The following is a 20338-nucleotide window of genomic DNA, read 5'->3' as shown; positions in this document are numbered from 1 at the left end:
AAAAAATCTAGAGCCAGAGAAAAAAAATTCCTACCGAGTTGCTCCATTTTTGCAAGACAGCATTCATCCAAGACACATATATCAATCATGGCATCGACCCAAGAAGAATCAACAGATAAGTCTTCTAATGTGTTTGGTAATGCATTGCAATCATGGATAGAAATAGATTTACCTTCATTACAAAAGAAATTGGATGAACAAGGTATTGAATTAAAAGAAGAACAGAAATCATCTTTATTAAGTAGAAAGAATTTAGCATCAAAGACCAAAGAATTCAAGAAACTAGAAGATTCTGAAAAGCTTACTCAATTCCAAAAGTTATTAAAATTGTATCAAAATGAAATTGATAATTTAACTAATAAGAACAAAACTGTCGAGAATTATTTCTTTGGAATATATCGTAATTTGGCAGAAGCTCCTGATCCAAGACCATTGCTTGAAATGTCATTGGATTCAGTTATAGAATCAAAGGAAACATTATCATTACGTAAAGAAGTTGATAAATTAACTGATGAATTGGCCAAGAAGGCAGATTATGATAATTTGAAACAAAGATTACTACAAAATGAACAAAAAGCAGCAGAATTATTAAGTTCTAAATTAAATGCAAAAGAAGATGAATTTAAATCGTTAATTGATGAAAAGGAATCAAATTGGATTCAAAAGGAAAAACAGTTACAGAATCAAATTAAAATCGCTCAAAAGCAAATTGAAGAATTAAGAACTTCAAATGAGGTTACAGAATTGAAATTGGATAATCAAAATAAACTAGCTGGAGATAATGGTGCTAATACTAGTGCTTCAGTGTTAGCTGAATTGGATATTGTTACTAGAGATGCTGAATCATCTAAAAAAAGAGTGTTTGAATTGGAAAAGAGAAATGAAGAATTAAGACGTGAATTATCAAAATCAAAAAATGATATTGAAATCAAATCTATCAAAGAAGAACATTCCAAGAGAGTATCAGAAATGGAGGGAGAAAATGCATTATTAGTTGCTAATTTGGATCAAACAAGAAAGAAGTTGAATGATTCAATCAAAGAACAAGCAACTAAAGTTGATTCATTGAATAGAGAAATTTCTGGTATGACTCAAGAAATTAAAAACTTGAAAACTCATTTAGAAAAAACTTCAGATTATGAAGAAATCAAAAATGAATTACAGTTGTTGAGACAAATTGAATTTGGTCATGAAGAAGACGAAGTTGACCAAGAAGGCGATTCTGACGACTCAAATAGCCAGGGTCATCAAAATAAGATTGATTCCATGCTCATAGAAAGAAACAAATCGTTAACTCAACAATTGGCTGAACATAGAGCTCAACATGATGATTTGAATAACAAAGTTGTCACTTTAGAACAACAATTGGAAGTGTCGTCACAGGAAATAACCAACCTCCGAACATTAAATGAAAAATTGGAAAATGATTTGGCTGATCTTCAAGATATGGGTGGAAAATTCAATGATAATGCTAGTTTAATATCAGGAATTAGTCGAATGACTAGACCAAATGTCAGAAATGGAAGTATTGTTTCTGGTCAACCAGGCAATACAGGATTAGGAATTATTTCTGAAGATTCGTCATCCATTTTACCTATAATTACCAAACAAAGAGACAGATTCAGAGAAAAGAATAATGAATTAGAAGAAGAACTTAGGAAACAGTATAATTTGGTTAATGATTTGAAAAGACAAACCAATTCATTGAAAAAAGACAACGAAGAGTTGTATGAAAGAACAAGATACTTGGCATCGTTCCAAACTCCAGGTACAAGAAACTTGACCACTACATCGAGTGGTAGAAAATTATTGAATCCAAGACCAAATGTTGATTTGGAAAGTAATCCATACCAAAAGAGTTATGAATCCAAGTTGCATCCTATTGAACAGTTTAGAATGAGAGAACAGGAAAGAATCAATTCAAGATTGTCACCAATAGAAAGATTATTCATTTCTTTGACGAGAGCAGTGCTAGCAACAAGAACAACAAGAATGTTATTTTTTGCATATTGTTTAGGGTTGCATGTTATAGTGATGTTTATCACCATTTATGCTATGAATTTACAAACTGCATTGATACCTGAAGTTGGATTGAATACCAGTACTGGAGGTGTTGCCTCGAATCAAGTTTCTGGAGGTGTAAACCAAGCAGCAGGACAAGTTATCAGTCCACCTAATTAGTTTATATAAGTATTAATGATTTTTAATTGATATTTTCATTGCAATTTTGATAAGCGTGACTGAGCATCACGTGCTAGACCCACAAATGCGGAACGAAATTAAGGAGCAATTATAATTTTCCATTGTAAGAGTGAGAGTGATCTATTATTGTTTATAGCCCTGATTACAGGAACACAACTCTTTTTTTTTTTGTTTTTTTGCCATTATAAATATACTTCTTAATCTTCTTTGCTGTTCCCTTCTTTTTTTTTTAATTTGGTATTTTAATGAATAGATTATTATTCAATTGTTTAGTATTCATAAGTGCATTCTTATTCTTTAGATTCGTAGTCAACATGTCCAATTCCAATTCCAATTCAAACAACAGACCACAAACCAATGATTTAAATTCTAAGAACCCCGACGAAATTTTTGTGGAAATGGGGGATAAACGAGTTCCTTGGTCAAAGATCAATAAACCTCATGCTGTTATTCATCCAGAAGATCATCAACCCAAAGTAGATGCTAATTCATTTCCTGATGTTGAACCAGAATTTAAACAACAAGAAAATATGAAAGAATTTGACCAAGCTGTTTTACAACCCGGTGTTAATAAACCTAAAATTGATGCAAATTCATTTCCTGATATTGAACCTGAGGCTAAAGAAAGAGAAGCAAAATTAGAAGCTGAAAGAGCTAAAAAGAAGAATGATTAAATGTGTAGGAAGTGAATTTCAATAACACGTGACCTAACCAAATGGTTATTCTTGATCTTGATACTGTCAATGTTAACAATTACGTAATATCACTGTTGTGTGGTAGTTCTCTTTGTTTCTGTCGCACGTCTTGGTAACTTAAACCAAAAAAAAAGAAAAAAAACACACACACACATCAACGTCTTTTAAAAAGAAAAGCAAAAAAAAAAAAATAATTGGATATCCAGATTGAACCAATCATTAACTCAACTTTATTACCTATTCCTCAAACATATTTTAGACATTTGAGTTATGTTTTTATCAAGAAGATTATGGCGACTTATAAGTCAACTATTTTTTTTCCTAATAGTTGCATCGGTATTATTATTTATAGCCAATAGCCGACAAATTATAGAAATTAACAAATATATTCCATTTGATATATTCGGTACAACAGCACCATCATTTTTCCAACCAGTTTCGGATCTGTTTATAGTTGATATTTCATTCCAGAATTGTTTTAAAATGAACTCAAATAATAATCAATGTGGATTACCATCTGCGCTGGAAGGTGTTTTGGGAGATAAAGCACAATGGGTTAGATTGAGTAAAGATATAACTCTTGGATCTTCTTGGGTTAAATCTCAATTTATGAGTTATAAAAAAATCAAACATGAATCATATGAAGAATATTTGAAATCTCAAAAGCAACAAGATCCAACAAGTACTTCTATAGTTGATGAGGTTATTATAGATATCGCAGTTGCAAATCCTTTGATTGATTCAAAGATAAAAGGCAATGAAAAATTGAAATTTCCTGAATATATTATAAAAAGTATGCATGAAGATGTGGTTTATGATGATTCTACACATGCTAATTTGGTGGAACAGAATAATGATAATAGAGTAGATGCGCATCCTGTTGATGCAGAAGTTGAACAGTTATTAGAACTGCCAAAAGAAGAACAGAAACCAAAGGAAGAGGAACAAAAAGAAGAAACACCGGAAGAACATAGAAAAGATGAAGAGAGAAAGAAAGAACAAGAAGATGAACAAAAAGATGCTTCTGAGGAAGATAAACAAGAGAAACAAAAAGAGGGTGAACTTTTAAAAGAAGCAGCAAATGAAGAAGAGAAAGAAAAGGAAAAAGAAGGTAAAAAATTAGAAGAGTCCTCGAAGGAGGATAAAGACAAGAATACCAAACGTGAAGTCGTCACTGATATTAAAGAATTAAAACGATTATTATATATTCCAACTAAAGAACAGGTTCAAGAAAGTGGATGGAGATATAAATCAAATGGTATTTGGTTGAGATACGGACCACATGATGAAAAAACTGCTGTGTCTGCAATTGATTTATTATTTGGAGACGAAGCAGTTGATCCAAGACCAAATTGGAGGTTGATTAAACGTCCTCTTAAAGATGTTTCCAATCCATCAGATTTACCAGTGTATTTAACATTCAGAAGAGGACCAAGAATTGATTATAAGAAGGAATATGGGAAGCCATTAAAGATGAATGATGAAGATAAATTCAAGATTTTACAAGTTGCCGATATGCACTTTTCCACTGGTTATGGGAAGTGTAGAGATCCAGAACCAGAAAGTTCAGCAAAAGGTTGTAAAGCGGATGCAAGAACTTTGGAATTTCTTGAGAAAGTATTAGATTTTGAGAAACCTGATATGGTTGTACTTACTGGGGATCAAATTTTTGGTGACGCTTCTCCTGATTCAGAATCCTCTGCATTTAAAGTATTGTATCCATTTGTGAAGAGAAAGATTCCATTTGCTATAACATTAGGAAATCATGATGACGAAGGTTCATTGAAGAGAAAGGAAATCATGGGTATTTATGTTGATGTTCCTTATTCCGTTGCAGCTGTTGGTCCTGATGATATTGATGGATATGGTAATTATGTGGTTACAGTAGAAGGTAAATCATCCAAAGGTACTGCATTGTCGTTATTCTTTGTTGATTCCCATTCTTATTCAAAGACACCAAAAGTCACTCCTGGATATGATTGGATTAAAGAAAACCAGTTGATTTACCTCAAAATGGAAGCTGATTCGATTAAAGATAGTGTGGAAAAATATAGAAAGAGCAAGAAAATTCCTTTATCCATGGCATTTTTCCATATTCCATTACCAGAGTTTAGAAACATGAACCAACCATACATTGGTGAATTCCGTGAGGGAATCACTGCACCACGTTATAATTCCGGAGCTAGAGATGTATTTGGAGAAATGGGTGTTCAAGCCATCAGTGTTGGTCATGATCATTGTAACGACTATTGTTTACAAGATACGCTTCGTGCAGAATCTCCTGAAGAAAATAAGATATGGTTATGTTATGGTGGTGGATCTGGTTTAGGAGGTTATGGTGGTTATAATGGATACATTAGACGAATGAGAGTTTATGAATACGATACCTCAAAGGGCGAAATCAAGACCTGGAAACGTACCGAAGCTGAACCAGATAAGAAAATAGATGAACAGATTTTGGTTACTGGTGGTAACGTTGTCAATTGGAAGTGATATAAATATTCATCTGGAGGATAGGACGACAGTTATAATATATGGTTTTTTTTTTTTTGATTTATTCAATTTCAATACTCTTTTCGACAATTAAGTTGTATGTATAAGTTTATATCGATAGACCATTTATTTTGATTCATGTATTGTTCTGAATAGTAAACAACAACAATATAGAGCGATTAATCCCTTTGTTGTTTCGTCGTCAAACAGAATTTGTGGTTGATTACTAACATTCAATCATGAAACCCTCTGTATCATGAGGGAAAAATTTTAGTTTGGTGCACTCGATTATAAATTATTGTAAATATCACCAACCTGATTTTTCTTGCTTAGAAAAAACCTCCACACACCACTTGTCGTTTTACAGACTATTCTAGCTAAAAGAACAATATTTCTACCATTAGTTTATCCACTCACTAGATCATCCTTGATAGTATAGTAGTCTTGTGTGTGTGTTTGCTTTTTGTTTGTTGTACTATTTCATATTCATATTGTTTACGTGTTCGGACAATAGGCGTTAACACTTTCCGCATTGCATAGAGTGAATATCATTTTTTCAACAACCCAATATCAATAACCATGGCAGATATAATAACTAAGAACACCAGTGAGTCCGTGGAAAATATCAATATTAGTAGTGCTCATCGAATAGATAGAAATGATGCAAAAGAATTAAAACATTGGTTAGCCAAAATCAATTGTCAGCAACATTATTCAAAATTTATTGAACAAGGTATAACTATGGATTTAGTACCTGAATTAGATACAAATTCTTTAAAAGAATTAGGAATTCATAAATTGGGTGATAGATTAAGATTAGAAATTGCTATTTCTAATTTAAAAGCAGAACATTTAAAACAGTTGATAAATATTGATGAATTGTATAATAAATTAAATTTAAAAATGTCAAATCTGAATATTACTGGTTCTTTAGTGAATTTGAGTAACAATAATAATAGTGCTTTAGATGTTTCTAATAGTAATGAAGGAACTTTAACTCAGCTGAGTCAGAATAATTCAAGTAATAATTTACCTATTGGGAATATCGGTAATAATAATAGTGGAAGTGTAGTTGGAAGTTTAGGTGGTGTAACTACTAAAGATGCAAATAAAACTATTACTTTCATTTTACAAGATGGTTCAATTAAACGAGTTAATGTCACTGGTTGTTTTAATGCACAAGCTATCAAAAGAAAAGTATTGAAAAAATTAGGATTTAAATCTACTGATGTACAATTTGATACTTATATTCATTCAAGTCCACATAATGCTGAGAATATATTGTATGGAAAAACAGAACCAACTGTTTCGTATTTATATGATGTTGAATTAATGACCATATGTTATTCACCAGAAAGATTAGAAAAGCATAGAATTATGTTGATTCCAAAGAATGAAAACCCTACTCCAGCAGCTATTGAAACGTCCAAAAAGATTATGAGTAAATACAAAAAACAAATAAATCCATCTAAAACTGAGGTACCTGAGGAGAATAATGAATTCCATACTAAAGATGTTAAAGCTCATAGATCTACTTTAAGAAATTTCTTTGGTCAAAGACCACCAAGTGAATTGATTTCTTCAAATTTAGCAGAATATTTCCCAGATACTAGACAAAAAGATTTAGAACAGACAGTTAGAAATTCTGTTAGACATAGTGTTAGATTATCAAGAAGATTTAATTTACCAACTGGTGCATTTTCTGCAAGTTCATTTTCTGTTAATAAAAGACAATCAATTCTTAGTAATTCAACTGGATTCCCATCTAATAGAACCATGTCAATATCGTCAGGAGAACAACAAATTGGAGGTACCAGCGGTGGTGGTGGTGGCGGTAACGGCAGAAGAATACAGAGAACCATTGGTGATGTTATGGTTAATAGTATTAATGCCATAGATGAAGCAGTGAATTCAAGTGATACCTTATCCGTATTTAGCAAACCATCAACATCGTTCAATACTCAAATACCGCAACCTTTGAACAATCATGATGCAAGATCCATTATATCATCCAAATCTTTAGCTGGTGGTACTGCCTTGCATAGAATTTCAATTGCTGCTAATTCTAATGATAATTCCGCACAAAATAGACTTTCCACTATAGAATTGTTAAACCCATCTGATTCAGAAGGTGAAGATGGAGATGAATACACAGATTTTGTTAATTCTGATTCTGGTGGATTAAGTTCAAGTTCTGGAGAAAATGGTCCCCCTGAAAATTGGTTGAAAGGTGCTAGAATTGGATCAGGTAGTTTTGGTACGGTTTATTTAGGTATGAATCCATTTACTGGGGAATTAATGGCTGTTAAACAAATTCCATTAGTTCCTGAAACTGATGCCAATAACAATAGTAATGAAAATCTTCAAAAGAATAGTATGCAAGAACAGCAACGAGAAATGATGTTGTTGAAAGAATTAAATCATGAAAATATCGTTAGATATTTTGGTTCTTCTACTGATGAGAATTATTTGAATATATTTTTGGAATATGTTCCTGGTGGCTCTGTTCAAACCATGTTGAATTCATATGGACCATTTGAAGAACCATTGATTCGAAATTTCATTAGACAAGTTTTGATTGGGTTGAGTTATTTGCATGGTGAAGATATCATCCACAGAGATATTAAAGGTGCCAATATATTGATTGATATCAAAGGTACAGTTAAGATTGGTGATTTTGGTATTAGTAAAAAAGTTAGCACCATAGATGAAGAAGATGAAGATTTTAAGAAAACAGGCAAGAGAGCATCATTACAAGGATCGGTTTTCTGGATGGCACCAGAAGTAGTGAAACAAACAACATATACCAAGAAAGCTGATATTTGGTCAGTGGGTTGTTTAATTGTTGAAATGTTTACTGGGAGACATCCATTCCCAGAATTGAGTCAAATGCAAGCATTATTCAAAATTGGTAATCATATTACTCCTACAATACCTGAATGGTGTACTATTGAAGCTAAAGAATTCTTAACTAAAACTTTTGAGATTAATTTTGAAATGAGACCAGACGCTATTGAATTGTTAGCCGAACAATTTTTAAACCCATTGATTATGTCCAAACAATAAGTCTCACAGTGAGAGCTTATTCAAGTTATGATTCGACGATTTGTAGGAAGAAATATCCTTTGTTCTATTATTGGATTCAGGGAGGTAAATTATTACAATCGTTATACAATACTCCGCTGTCAATAATATGCCCTTTGGTATGGACAACAAATTGTTCTGTAGTTATAATATGCTCGGAAGTTGTTCCAACGTCTTTTTCAAGTTTAAAACTCTTTAAATGAAATAAACCATGTAATTTATTCATTAGAATTGATTAGTTAGTGAGTTAATAGAAATGGAAGCATCGACAAATACTCATCTTTATATTTCTTAATCATTTATGCTATTATTTGCTTATTTTATGTCTTACATATTTAGAAGGTTTTCCTATATTGTACGAACATGCAAAAGGATATTGAATTAACTCATGACTTGCCTGTCTTCATAGTTGATACAATATCGATGACATTCTTCCATTAAACTTTCGATAATCACATCTGACAATTCTACAAATCTTGTTTCTAACACTAAAGTTTTATGTGACCTTGTTATCTAAGTGAAAAGAAAAGAAAAGAAAAACATTATTAAGGGTCCCATAACAAATGCAGATTAACTATTTGGTTAATTATAGTTGTGTGCGGGTCCGATCGGGGTTAAGCGCACGGATTATTCCGTCAATTGCCATCAGACAAACCAAACGTATCTGCCGCCATCTCCCGCCGCCTGTTCCAGTCCCCCGCCCTAGTCACCGCGTGGGGGCCAATTTTCGCATCGAAATTTTGTACAATTGTATGAATGTAAACACCATCACGCATTTTTTTTTGCTTCTCTCATTTAACAATTTCTCTCTGCAACAAATTAATTAAATTTTTTACAACACACAATCAACATAGAATAAGGTAGCAACAACAACAACAACAACAGGAAGAGTATTTCATTTACATTTGAATCCAGCATATCCTTGTTTTTTTTTGTTTTTGTTTTTGTTTTTGTCTTCTTAACCCTGTTATTGATCAATTATAGAGAGACCACGATGGATATTCCTTTGAAATCTCAGCCCAAAGTATCCACGGTGAATCTACTTGATGAATCCAAATTTCAAATTGGAAGTACACCACACAATCCCAATACAGAATCAAGTAATCAATCTCAACCAAGTCATTTAAATCCAAATTTCTTAAAAGTTAGACATAGTTCTAGAAGCCAGATACCTTTACATCATCATCAACAACAACAACAACAAATACAAGGATTCCCACCAAATTATTCATTTTCAAGACGATATTCAGAAACTGAAAAGAATAATTTTGATCCAGAAACTGGACATAGAATATATGAAGATGGGAAAATTAGACCTCATCAATCATATTCAACACAACAGCAACAGGAAGATCAGTTTAATCAATTAGAATCGTATAATATAAATGACTATAAAAATAACAATCAATTGCATGCTAGATCTCACGATAGTATCAATGTCGGATATCCAGATGAAACAGGATATGAAGAGTTTATTCCTGGGTTGGATTTTTCAACATTGGTAATGAAATGGAATAGTAATAGTAATTCAAACTTAGATTTAACAAGAACAAACACAAGTGATTATACTACACAATCAAATACGCCAAGAAGTAGAGAGGCTTCCTATCTTGATTTGAACCAATTACATTCAAAGGTTGCTCCACAACCTATAAAACCATCAAATAATCAACAACTGAAATTTTCCTATACGAAATTGCACGAGTTCATGAAATCCAAACAACAACTGCAATTGCAACTGCAGCAGCAACTGCAGCAATCACAGCTGCGTAGTAATATTTATGATATTAATGAAGATAATGATATAATACCGTTAACGAAAGATAATTTCAAAAGTGGAAGTCCAAGTTCTGGAAAACGTGAAACATCTGGAACATTGGATTCTGCTATGTTACGTAAAAAACAAAAATCCGCCATTGATCCAATTACTGGAGATGTTAATTATGAATTAATTATTAATAGTTTACCCCAAAATTTTAATGAATTGCCTTATTCTCAACGTAAGAAGTTGGTTAAATCCTTTTCTGAATCCATTGATTATTCTCAATTTTCGTTATTTGCCAAAAACTACCTTGGTTCGTCCGTTGGATCCAGAAATCCAAGAGGAAGTATTTCAATTTCTGGAGGTGGTGGTGGCAATGGTAATGGCAGTGGGTCTACCAACAGTAGTTTTTCAAGAAGGCATAGAACAGGAAGTGTCAATACCCTAGCAGGAAGACTTTTGGCCAGAACTTCAACTACAGATTTCAAAAAGCTTCAGGAAGCCAACAGACCGAAATATAATGTTGATGAGAAAAATGCCATTGTATTAAACCATAAATTAGGAGGGATCATTGGATATGGGGCATGGGGTACTATTCGAGACTGTACTGATTTATCAGATGGAACACTTCGAGCAATTAAAATTGTTAAATCGAATGTGGACACTAATCAAAATCCTAAAGTGTTACAATTATTCAAAAAGGAAATATCAATCTGGAGTGTACTTAAACATCCTAATATTTTGGGGTTAATTGATTATATTGAAACAGATGGAACAATATTTTGTCTTATGGATAGAATCAATGGTGGCAGTTTATTTGACACGGTTGATTCGTGGTCGTTGTTTAATGCAGGTTTGAATACTACTTCTGGACCAGTAGGGTTTCTGTTTCAGCAACAACGTGAACGATTGATTAAATGTGTTGATTATACCAGACAAATAGTCAATGCTTTGTTGTATATGCATGAAGAGCAAGGAATTGTTCATGGGGATCTTAAATTGGAGAATGTTCTTATATCTAACGAATTGAATGATAATACCAAGATTGTCTTGTGTGATTTTGGTATGAGTCGAGTATTCAGTACAAGAATCAGTCGGAAATCATCGAAGAGACAAATTCATAATGGACTTCATAATTCTGGTGGTGACAACAACAACAATCACAACAATGGTGATAATCGGTTGAGTTTAATAATTGATGCAGATACCGAAATGGCTAGAAGTAGATCATCAAATGTTGAATTACGTAAACCATTAATGAGTGAAGATTCACCAAATACCAGAAAACTATTATTTCATGATGATTCAAGAGTTGGATTAGACCATTTATTTAGAATCCATGGACCTTCGATGCAATCAGTTCAATTAACGCCAGTGACATCACATGGACAAGATCAAACAGATCAATCACCGCATCCAATAAGATTTAATTTTTCTAAATATCAACAACCGAATCATCAATGTGATGAACCGGTTGATTCAAACTTACCACATTCACATATTGGTTCATTGCCTTATGCATCACCAGAAATATTACAACCTTCACCACCACCATTAGGGCCAAGTGCAGATGTTTGGGCATTGGGTGTATTGTTATATGCTATGATTGTTGGTAAATTACCATTTCTGCATCATTATGAACCAAGATTACGAGCAATGATTGCTTCTGGTAAATTCAATAAATCAGATTTATCCAAGGCTTGTTTATTAGAATGGTTATTTGATGATGAAGAAGAATCCAAAGATAATGAAACGACTGCAGGAGGATTACCTAGTACATTATTACAATCATCATCATTAGTTGATATGAAAAGAGTTGAACAATTGAGTCAATTAAAGAAAGATTGGGAAATGATGGATGATAAAAGTCGTCAAGAATTTAAATTCTTGTATGATATTGTCATTGGATGTTTACAAGTTGATATAACTAAACGAATTGAACTTAGTCAAGTTTATAATTTATTATGTTCATATACAGCATAAACAAACAAATGAAAAATATATACATATACCTATTCATTTATAGTATTTGTTTCTGTTTAACTATCTATCTGTTTAGATTTCCAAATTTTTGTTAATCTAGAATTAAATTTATTCACATCACCTATATTCCCATCTAATTCAATAATCTCTCTAATATATAATTCCAATAATTCAACTGTTTCATTTTCCAATTTCATCTTTTCTTCCATTTTGAATCCACTTAATATCCAATTTGACATAGTTTCTTTATTTGCACCTTGAGGTTTTGGACCAATTCCAATACCTAATAAATAAACATCAATATTATCATTATTACTATTATTATTATTATTATTATCATTATTAAAAACATTTTTTAATCCTTTTAAACCATTATGTGATTCATTTTTTTTAAATTTACTAATTCTTATATTACCTAAATTTTTTTCAAAATCATCATAAATAATAAATATAATAGGTCCAGCATTTATTAATCTTTTATTATCAATTTTAAATTTATTCCAAGATTTAAAAGATTCATTCATATAAGAATTTGATTTTAAATAAGTTATTGAATCAGTTGAAGATATTGAATAAATTGATTTTTTAATTAATCCTGGAGTATATGGTATAAATGATAATATATGTTTTAACATTAAATGACCCACTGAATGTCGTGTTATTGGACCTGGATTACCTATTGAAAAAAATATTATATGTCGTGAATCCATTTTTGTAATATCTTGCTAAGGGTGGTGGATATAAGATGATGATAATGGTGGTGGATGTACGATGATGTTGATTGATGTAAATGGCTGTGGTGATTTATGTGATTTATGAAATTTTTGGTTTACACGCGGCCATTTGTGCTGTAGAAAATGTGTACATCAAACACTAAACAAGAAACAAGAAGAAAAAAAAAATTGATCGGAAACGACGACTGTGTTCTTTCTTGATATACTAATTGTTAGATAGATAGATAGATAGATTAACAAAGATAATTATGAGTGAAGAAGTAGAAATAGAGAATCAGGTTATACTGGATGAACCAATTGATATGGTTGACGAATATGTATCTGATGATAATAAAGAACAACAACACGAAAAAGAATTGGATCTTGAAAATCAAATTAAGGAACACGTAAACACCAATGATCAAACAGAACAACAACAACAACAAGAAGAAGAAGAGGACGACGAGGAAGATGATTTTGATGATTTTAATGAAGCTGAATTCCAAGCTGCTGAACATAACAAAGAAGAAGAAGAAGTAGAAGAAGAAGATGATGATGATTTTGGAGACTTTGATGATGTTGAATATACTCAACAATCTGAACAATATCAACAACCTGAACATCATGAACCAAGTTTACCAAGTTCAATATTTTCAAATCCTTTAGAATTTTCAAATAAATTAGATTTAAAATTAAATGAAATTTTCCCAACAACAACAACAACATCGAAAGAAACCACAACTGATAATATAAACACAACGATATTGAATGAACGATCAGATATTATATATAAACAAATTTCAAATATGCCTTATTTACAACCTACAAATTGGATAAAATCAAACATTCGACATAATTTATTAATCAAATTAGGAATACCCATAAATCTAGATGAACTAAATACAACAACAACAACATCAATAACAAATACAAATACAAATTCAACAGGGATAGTACCGATAAGTAATATAGAAAATACAACAAGAAGAAGATCAAGTATTTCAGTAAATGATATCAAATGGAATTTATTTAATATACCTAAATTTGAAGAATTAAATATTGATAATGATTTAAAATTATCAATGATTCAAAATACTAATGAAATTTTAACTAAAATTGAATTGGAAAATTTACAACATAATTCTGAACAATTTTTACGTGATTCTTCAAATAGTGAAATTATTGATGATAAATTAAATCAATTGATGAATAATTATCAAGAATTGATTAAATTAAGTTCAATTTGGATCAATCAAATTGATGAATTGAAAAATGATTTTGAAACTTATGAAAATGTTGTTCAAAGTTTTATTGGTTATAGTCAAAAGTTAAGAAGAGATGAAATATTTGAAAATTTGAAGAAATTAAAACATACAAAAAAGAAAAAGAAATTATGGAACTAAAGTAATAAATAGACAAATAAATAAATAACCTCTTTAAATAAATACAAATATCTAAACAAATAATAAAACAATCTATTGATTCATCATATTAAATAAAGAATGAATATCATCATCCATAGTCATTCCTGATTGTAAATTCAAATAATTAAATGAACTATCAATGAAATTAGTTTGAAATGCTGGTGTATTTGGATCAAGAATGTCATGTTCGGCTTTATGTGATTCCCCTGCAACAAGTTGATTAGAATTCCCATTATGAGTTGGTTGTTGTTGCTGCTGAAGTTGCTGCAGTTGCTGTTGCTGTTCTGTGGATGGTTGACTTTTCTGTTGTTTGTCTGATTTAAGCATCATGGTTGAATTCATTGAATTATAAACATTACTACCAATACCATCATCTTCAAAATGTGGTGTTGGGGATTGTGCTCTTGTTGGTGGAATACTGAATGTAGGAAATAATTGTGTTGGTTCGAAATTTTCAAAGAAATTCTGTTTATTTTGTAAATTTTCAGTAACCATGGATATATCTGGAAATGATTTTGTAGATGAAGCAGGAGATGTTTCAGTAGTTTGTTTATCACTACTATCACTAGCAACATTGTTATTCCCATTAGTACCTTTTGCAGCACGCTTCATTGGTAATTTATATTGTCTTATTAATTCTTCAATCTGTGGTGTTTGGTTATTATTTTGAGTTTGATTTAATTGACCTGATTGCTGTTGTTGTTGTTGTTGTGGGTGTGGGTGTGATGAAGCCAGTGAAAAATCTCTCTTAATTGGTGTTTGATCTGGATAACCATTGTAAACACCTCCACCTGGCGATATTCCAGAAGTTGCTGACGTTGGCGAAAACATTGTATGATCTTTACTCTTTGCGGTCTGTGGTAACGGTAAAGGTTGTTGTGACTGACGATTCTGTGGCAATGGTGATGCCTGTTGTTGTTGTTGTTGTCTATTTGGAATCGACATGGTAGCGGAACTGCTATGACTATCGTATTCACCAATAGATTGTTTCATCTTTTCTTTAGCTGCATTCTCCTTGTATTCAACAATCATATTACCATTTTCAATTAATCTTGTTCTCTTCAATTTATCGTTAGCATATTTATCAAACAATTTCAACAACACGCCTGCAACTGGCCAATATTTCAGAAGCTCTTTCAATACTGCTCTTGAAACATATAACGAATCAGCTGCAGTGGCAGCAATAACTGAATTATCCGAGTCCACATGATAAATCAACATAACCAATGCACTAAATGCAATGTAAACGTACATGACTGGAACATATTGAATCAAATTTCTATCCAATAATATTTTTGAAATTATAGAAATCATTCTTGCTGATTGGAAAGAAATACCCCAACTTGGATATTTATAATTGTTTGGGTTTGTTGATGATGATCTAGCCATTCTAATCAAATTTGATCTATGAATCAAATATAAACGATTATAATATTGTGCATTTAATAAGCAGGCATAAAAATTATGAGTCAGGGTATCTGCCAATGAAAATACCAATTTTGAGGGTAAGTTTGTAAACCAAATACCCATCAACATATCACAATGTTCAATAATGGAAAATGCATTTCTTCTCTTCATGGTTTCAGATTTTACGCTATATTGATGTTTGATAATAATACCAGTTATTTCTGCCAATTTAACTAAATGAATAAAATACAAGGCTTGGGTTTCATTAATAGGATATGGGTCAACTATTCCCAATTCTGGATCAGTTTCATCAAAATCTTCCACGGTTAACATTGGTACATCACAATCATTTAAATCAATAACAACTGGTCTTCCAAATGCTATAGCTACATTACGATCCTTTTCAAATAAACACCACCAAATTCTTCTCCATATTTTCTTTTCTGAAATAGTCAATTGATGTGATTTACTAACATCACGTTGAAAACCAAACCCTTGAGCTAATCCCACAGCAACTCTAGTCCAGTAAAAAGAATTCTTGGTGACATCCTCAGGACCATCCCAATAGGAACCAATTAAAATTACAGTCTGAATAATTGATACCGGATCACTTTCATAATTTGTTTCATATAACGCTTTTGCTCTTCGGAAAAATGTTATACTGGCTAAATCGTTGGTACCTTTGGAATCCAACAACAATGGATTTTTAGATGCCCTACATCCCAACAACAACACGGCATGAAGAACCATTAAACTTGGATTATCATTGGGATCATTAAATTTCTTCATAAATAACGATCGGTTAATAACTGGCATCAATGGATGAACATGCTCAAAATAAGCATTAATCAATTCTAGGGATAATTCTTTGCTTGGTAATAAGAATGCACCTCTCATTTTTAAAATTTCTAATTCAACAGAATCCAATTTAGTATCACTTGTATCAAATACATCGGTAGTTAATTCAACATGATTTTCACCTGCACGTTGAGGAACAACACCAATTGATGACAGACCCAAAAATGTTAATGCAGTTTTGGCTTTTGAATCAAGTAGTTCCTTTTTATGCATAGAAGGTCTGTTTTTATATGTCGATGTCAATGAAGGGGGTACACTAACTTGTGATATATTAATTATTGGTTCCGCCGTGGACGTAGTATTTGAATTTTCAGATGTATCATTATTTGATGACATTGTTGTCGCCATGTCTGAAGATTTGTTGTTCGATACAGGAGAGGTTGATTTCTCTAGTGAATTGCCATTTTCATTTATTGGTGTGTTTATTGTAGAATTAGATGAGGATTTCTTTTTTAAGGCAGTTGCCGAAAGTGGTTTATCCTTTGATTGATTTACTTTCTGTCGTTTTGCCTTTGATTCACCGGATTGATTGCCTCTTTTCTTTGCTTCTGGTAAAATACATTCACAACCAAAAGTAATGCAATTTGTACAAGGAATATGGATTTCTGCATCACAACGTACTTTTCTTGAACGACAAACGGTACAAGCACGTGAACCTCTAGGACGTTTATATTTTATAGTGAAAGCTTTTGGTTTATCCTTTGCATCTGATTTTGGTTTCTTATTTGAAGTTGTTGATGTTGTCTGTGTGGCTGTTGTTGTTGTCGTTGTTGTTGCAGTTTGAGTTTCAGGGTGTGAATTTTCAGTCTCCTTCTGTTGGTCTAGTTTAGCTACCCCGTCTTTTTGATCCGACATGGTTGCTTGATTGATTGATGATAATACGTGGAGTATATTGGATTGGATTGGATTGGTTGTAAGAATAAAAGAATAAATTAAAAATATGCAAATGTATGAATGGAGAATAAGGAGGGGAAATAGGAAAGAAAGAAAGAAAAAAAAATTTTTGTCCTGTTGTAAAATTTAATTTTAATATTTTTTTGGTTGTTTGTTGTAAAAATGAAAATAAAGTTTTGTTGTAAATTTTCTGTTTTGTATGTTGTTGTTGCTGTTGTAAAAACTCTCTCACACAAAAGTGATTATGGTGGGGGCGGAACAAAAGAAGAAGGAAAGAGGCGGCAGCCAAAATTCTTTGAGACAACCATTTCATCTCTATTTATATGTCAGAATGAATATTTTTACAACCAAAGTATTCTTTTGATTTAAATCTAAGGCCCCCCTCCTCCTTGCCTTCTTCCATTAATCCTACGATGATATCCACAACAATTAAACTGAAACAAACGGGTCAAAACAGGGAGACTAAAGAGAGAGAGAGAAAGAGCCAAAGAGGGGGGAAGAATACTTGGTCGGGAATAAATGATGATGCCAGAGGGATCTACGCGTGTACAAAACAAAGAAAAATGAATGAGCCATTAAATCCAGGTGACTGAATAAAGTGACGTAGAACAATCATCGTACATATCAATGGAGTTAGTCACCAAGATTTAGTTACAAAAATAGGAGGAAGAAAAAGAAGAAGAAGAAGGAGAATAAACGGCAACGAATTTGCTCTTTCTAACACACATACACACAATAATTGCTTACTCCGGGAAAAGGGGGGGAACAGGATTATCTTGTTGACTACAATGGGGTTACCGTCTTGGCTAAACGGATTGTAATTTTGATTATAAACCAATGAAAAAACAAAAAAAAATTTCAAGTTAACACATCAATGGGTTTTATTTTTGATTTAGTTGAATCTTCTCATTGTTAACCAATACTGTGTGTATATATATTTTTCCCCCACACTAACGGATAAATAACTAAAAATGAAAAAAAAACACTTAAGAACAATACTTGTCTCACTACGGGACAAACATCCCGATTTAGATTATGAGCCAGAGAGGTTGATTCCTTTCAATGGTGATAGTGGTGTTGATGATTAATTGACATTACGGTCTAGACTTCCATTATTATTATAAAGTTTAAGTTATCGTACACCCACTTTCCTATTTTGTAATATGCGTGCATATTTGAACAATTGTATTACCAAGTTAAAATCAAAGAAAACAATCTGCACATTTATACCCCATATGTTGTATCATCATTTGCCAGTTTTCCATCATTTTGGTTAGGATATTTGGTTATACAATTGGAACCGTTAGGCTCTATTCTAGTATTCCTTTATTCCAAGTCCATCTCCCCCTTCATTCCTATAAAAGGTAAAAAACGTTAAATAGATGTTTATTAACAGAGACGATGAAGTTTATTGTTCTGTGGCAATACAGAAAAATAAATAAAAATCTGTACAGTCGACAACAAAAAGTTCTCGTCTTTTTTTCCCGTCGCATAGGGTCGTGCCTCTTACAACCAAAATTATGTAAACAATTGCAAAGTTCGTGCTCAGGAGAAAAATATTTGGTCATCAAAAATATTCACGTGACATATATAAAACGTCTATGAACTTTGAACAACGCGTTAGCAAACAAAAACTTCCGTAGGCAACAGTTTATTAAAATCAGTGGTTAATAGATGATAAGCAAACTGCTAAAGTATATCTATGATTACTATTTTAATAGAATTGAGTGTATATTCGTAGCTCTTTATTTATATAAAGATTTTAAATGTATTAAATTCGGTGCGACCAGAATGGAGCTCCAAAAATTATTGTTTACCGATTTGAGGCTTGTGTGCAGGCAGAAAAAAAAGACGAGAACTTTTTGTTGGCGACTGTACATGCAAAACTATTTTTCAATACACAAAAACCATCAGTGAATCCAAGAAGAAGATGAAGAAGATCAAACTGATTTCCCAAGCATTTCATCCTCTGGGTACATTTGGGCCTTCTTCTTTTGACGATTAATTTTGTGTGTATGAGGAGTAGAAGAGTTATTACCAAGACGGACGGAATTAAGGAAATATACAAATGTATAAATTCTGGTCTTATTAAAGGAAGAGAAAGAGAGAAGGGGGAATGAGGTAAACTAAAGCATTAGCTAAATTGGAAAGAGGGGCAAGTTTGTTAATTTAGAATGCGTAAATGCACAAATCATTATTATTGCAGTTTGATAAAAGCCCCTATTGCTGCTTATATGGGGTATAACTATTTAATATGCAAGTCTTGAATTGAAACAATTGTTGTTTTATGTTCTGTAGTGGAGAGAAACAGATATGGGCTCTTTGTTCCAAGGAGTACAATGGTTCTTCCATATAATTGACAAAGATAATACTCTTGGATTGGTTAGATCTCTGATGATATGTGTTTGAACACTTTATTCTTACTTCTATCTGAAGAAATCTGAATAGTTATATATTATGTAAACAAATTCTGCCTCTACAAGTATTGTCAAAAATAAAAAACTTGCTGCCAAAATTGAATAATGTGGAGGTTGAAAGTGGGGCAAATGATAACCATTCTTCTTTTGTGCGTGCTCACACGATTTTTGCCTTATTGTGCTCAAATCCAATTTAGCCGAGGTTAAATGTGAGCGCTCTGTTTATTAAAATAAATTTGATAACTGACTGAATATTTAGTTTATTTTTTTGCAATTATTCTTCAGGATAATTTCCCCCAATTATTTTAAGATACTTTTATTCCAGTGGCAATCAAGTTAAACAAAATAAAATATCAACTACAGCATCAACAATGCCAATTATACCCGTTTTTTTTAAAATGATAAC

General features: G+C 32.0%; 8 protein-coding genes across 8 annotated transcripts; 6 read left to right on the top strand and 2 right to left on the bottom strand. All coding sequences in view use genetic code 12, as the record gives it.

Moving 5' to 3' along the window:
* Positions 1 to 87: 87 nt before the first annotated feature.
* On the top strand, positions 88 to 2181 carry CTRG_01287 (uncharacterized protein; the record flags this gene model as incomplete). Its single annotated transcript, XM_002546935.1, has 1 exon — positions 88 to 2181. The coding sequence occupies one exon, from the start codon at positions 88 to 90 to the stop codon at positions 2179 to 2181; it is 2094 nt and encodes a 697-aa protein (XP_002546981.1).
* A 266-nt stretch (positions 2182 to 2447) lies between these two features.
* ASR3 (Asr3p) lies at positions 2448 to 2876 on the top strand (the record flags this gene model as incomplete). The annotated part of the gene is made up of 1 exon (XM_002546934.1): positions 2448 to 2876. The coding sequence occupies one exon, from the start codon at positions 2448 to 2450 to the stop codon at positions 2874 to 2876; it is 429 nt and encodes a 142-aa protein (XP_002546980.1).
* Positions 2877 to 3167: 291 nt separating this feature from the next.
* CTRG_01285 (phosphoprotein phosphatase) lies at positions 3168 to 5390 on the top strand (the record flags this gene model as incomplete). The annotated part of the gene is made up of 1 exon (XM_002546933.1): positions 3168 to 5390. One exon carries the CDS (start codon positions 3168 to 3170, stop codon positions 5388 to 5390), a length of 2223 nt encoding a protein of 740 aa, XP_002546979.1.
* Positions 5391 to 5969: 579 nt separating this feature from the next.
* On the top strand, positions 5970 to 8456 carry STE11 (mitogen-activated protein kinase kinase kinase; the record flags this gene model as incomplete). The annotated part of the gene is made up of 1 exon (XM_002546932.1): positions 5970 to 8456. The coding sequence occupies one exon, from the start codon at positions 5970 to 5972 to the stop codon at positions 8454 to 8456; it is 2487 nt and encodes an 828-aa protein (XP_002546978.1).
* A 1012-nt stretch (positions 8457 to 9468) lies between these two features.
* Positions 9469 to 12219, top strand: CTRG_01283 (protein kinase; the record flags this gene model as incomplete). The annotated part of the gene is made up of 1 exon (XM_002546931.1): positions 9469 to 12219. The coding sequence occupies one exon, from the start codon at positions 9469 to 9471 to the stop codon at positions 12217 to 12219; it is 2751 nt and encodes a 916-aa protein (XP_002546977.1).
* Positions 12220 to 12275: 56 nt separating this feature from the next.
* Positions 12276 to 12929, bottom strand: CTRG_01282 (uncharacterized protein; the record flags this gene model as incomplete). The annotated part of the gene is made up of 1 exon (XM_002546930.1): positions 12276 to 12929. One exon carries the CDS (start codon positions 12927 to 12929, stop codon positions 12276 to 12278), a length of 654 nt encoding a protein of 217 aa, XP_002546976.1.
* A 272-nt stretch (positions 12930 to 13201) lies between these two features.
* On the top strand, positions 13202 to 14335 carry CTRG_01281 (uncharacterized protein; the record flags this gene model as incomplete). Its single annotated transcript, XM_002546929.1, has 1 exon — positions 13202 to 14335. One exon carries the CDS (start codon positions 13202 to 13204, stop codon positions 14333 to 14335), a length of 1134 nt encoding a protein of 377 aa, XP_002546975.1.
* A 72-nt stretch (positions 14336 to 14407) lies between these two features.
* On the bottom strand, positions 14408 to 17476 carry CTF1 (Ctf1p; the record flags this gene model as incomplete). Its single annotated transcript, XM_002546928.1, has 1 exon — positions 14408 to 17476. The coding sequence occupies one exon, from the start codon at positions 17474 to 17476 to the stop codon at positions 14408 to 14410; it is 3069 nt and encodes a 1022-aa protein (XP_002546974.1).
* Positions 17477 to 20338: the final 2862 nt, after the last annotated feature.

This window comes from Candida tropicalis (assembly GCF_000006335.3).
Source record: "Candida tropicalis MYA-3404 genomic scaffold supercont3.2, whole genome shotgun sequence".
NCBI classification, from domain to species: Eukaryota; Fungi; Ascomycota; class Pichiomycetes; order Serinales; family Debaryomycetaceae; genus Candida; species Candida tropicalis.
Note: the sequence above shows the minus strand (reverse complement) of the source record. Positions and strands in the feature narration are given on the sequence as shown.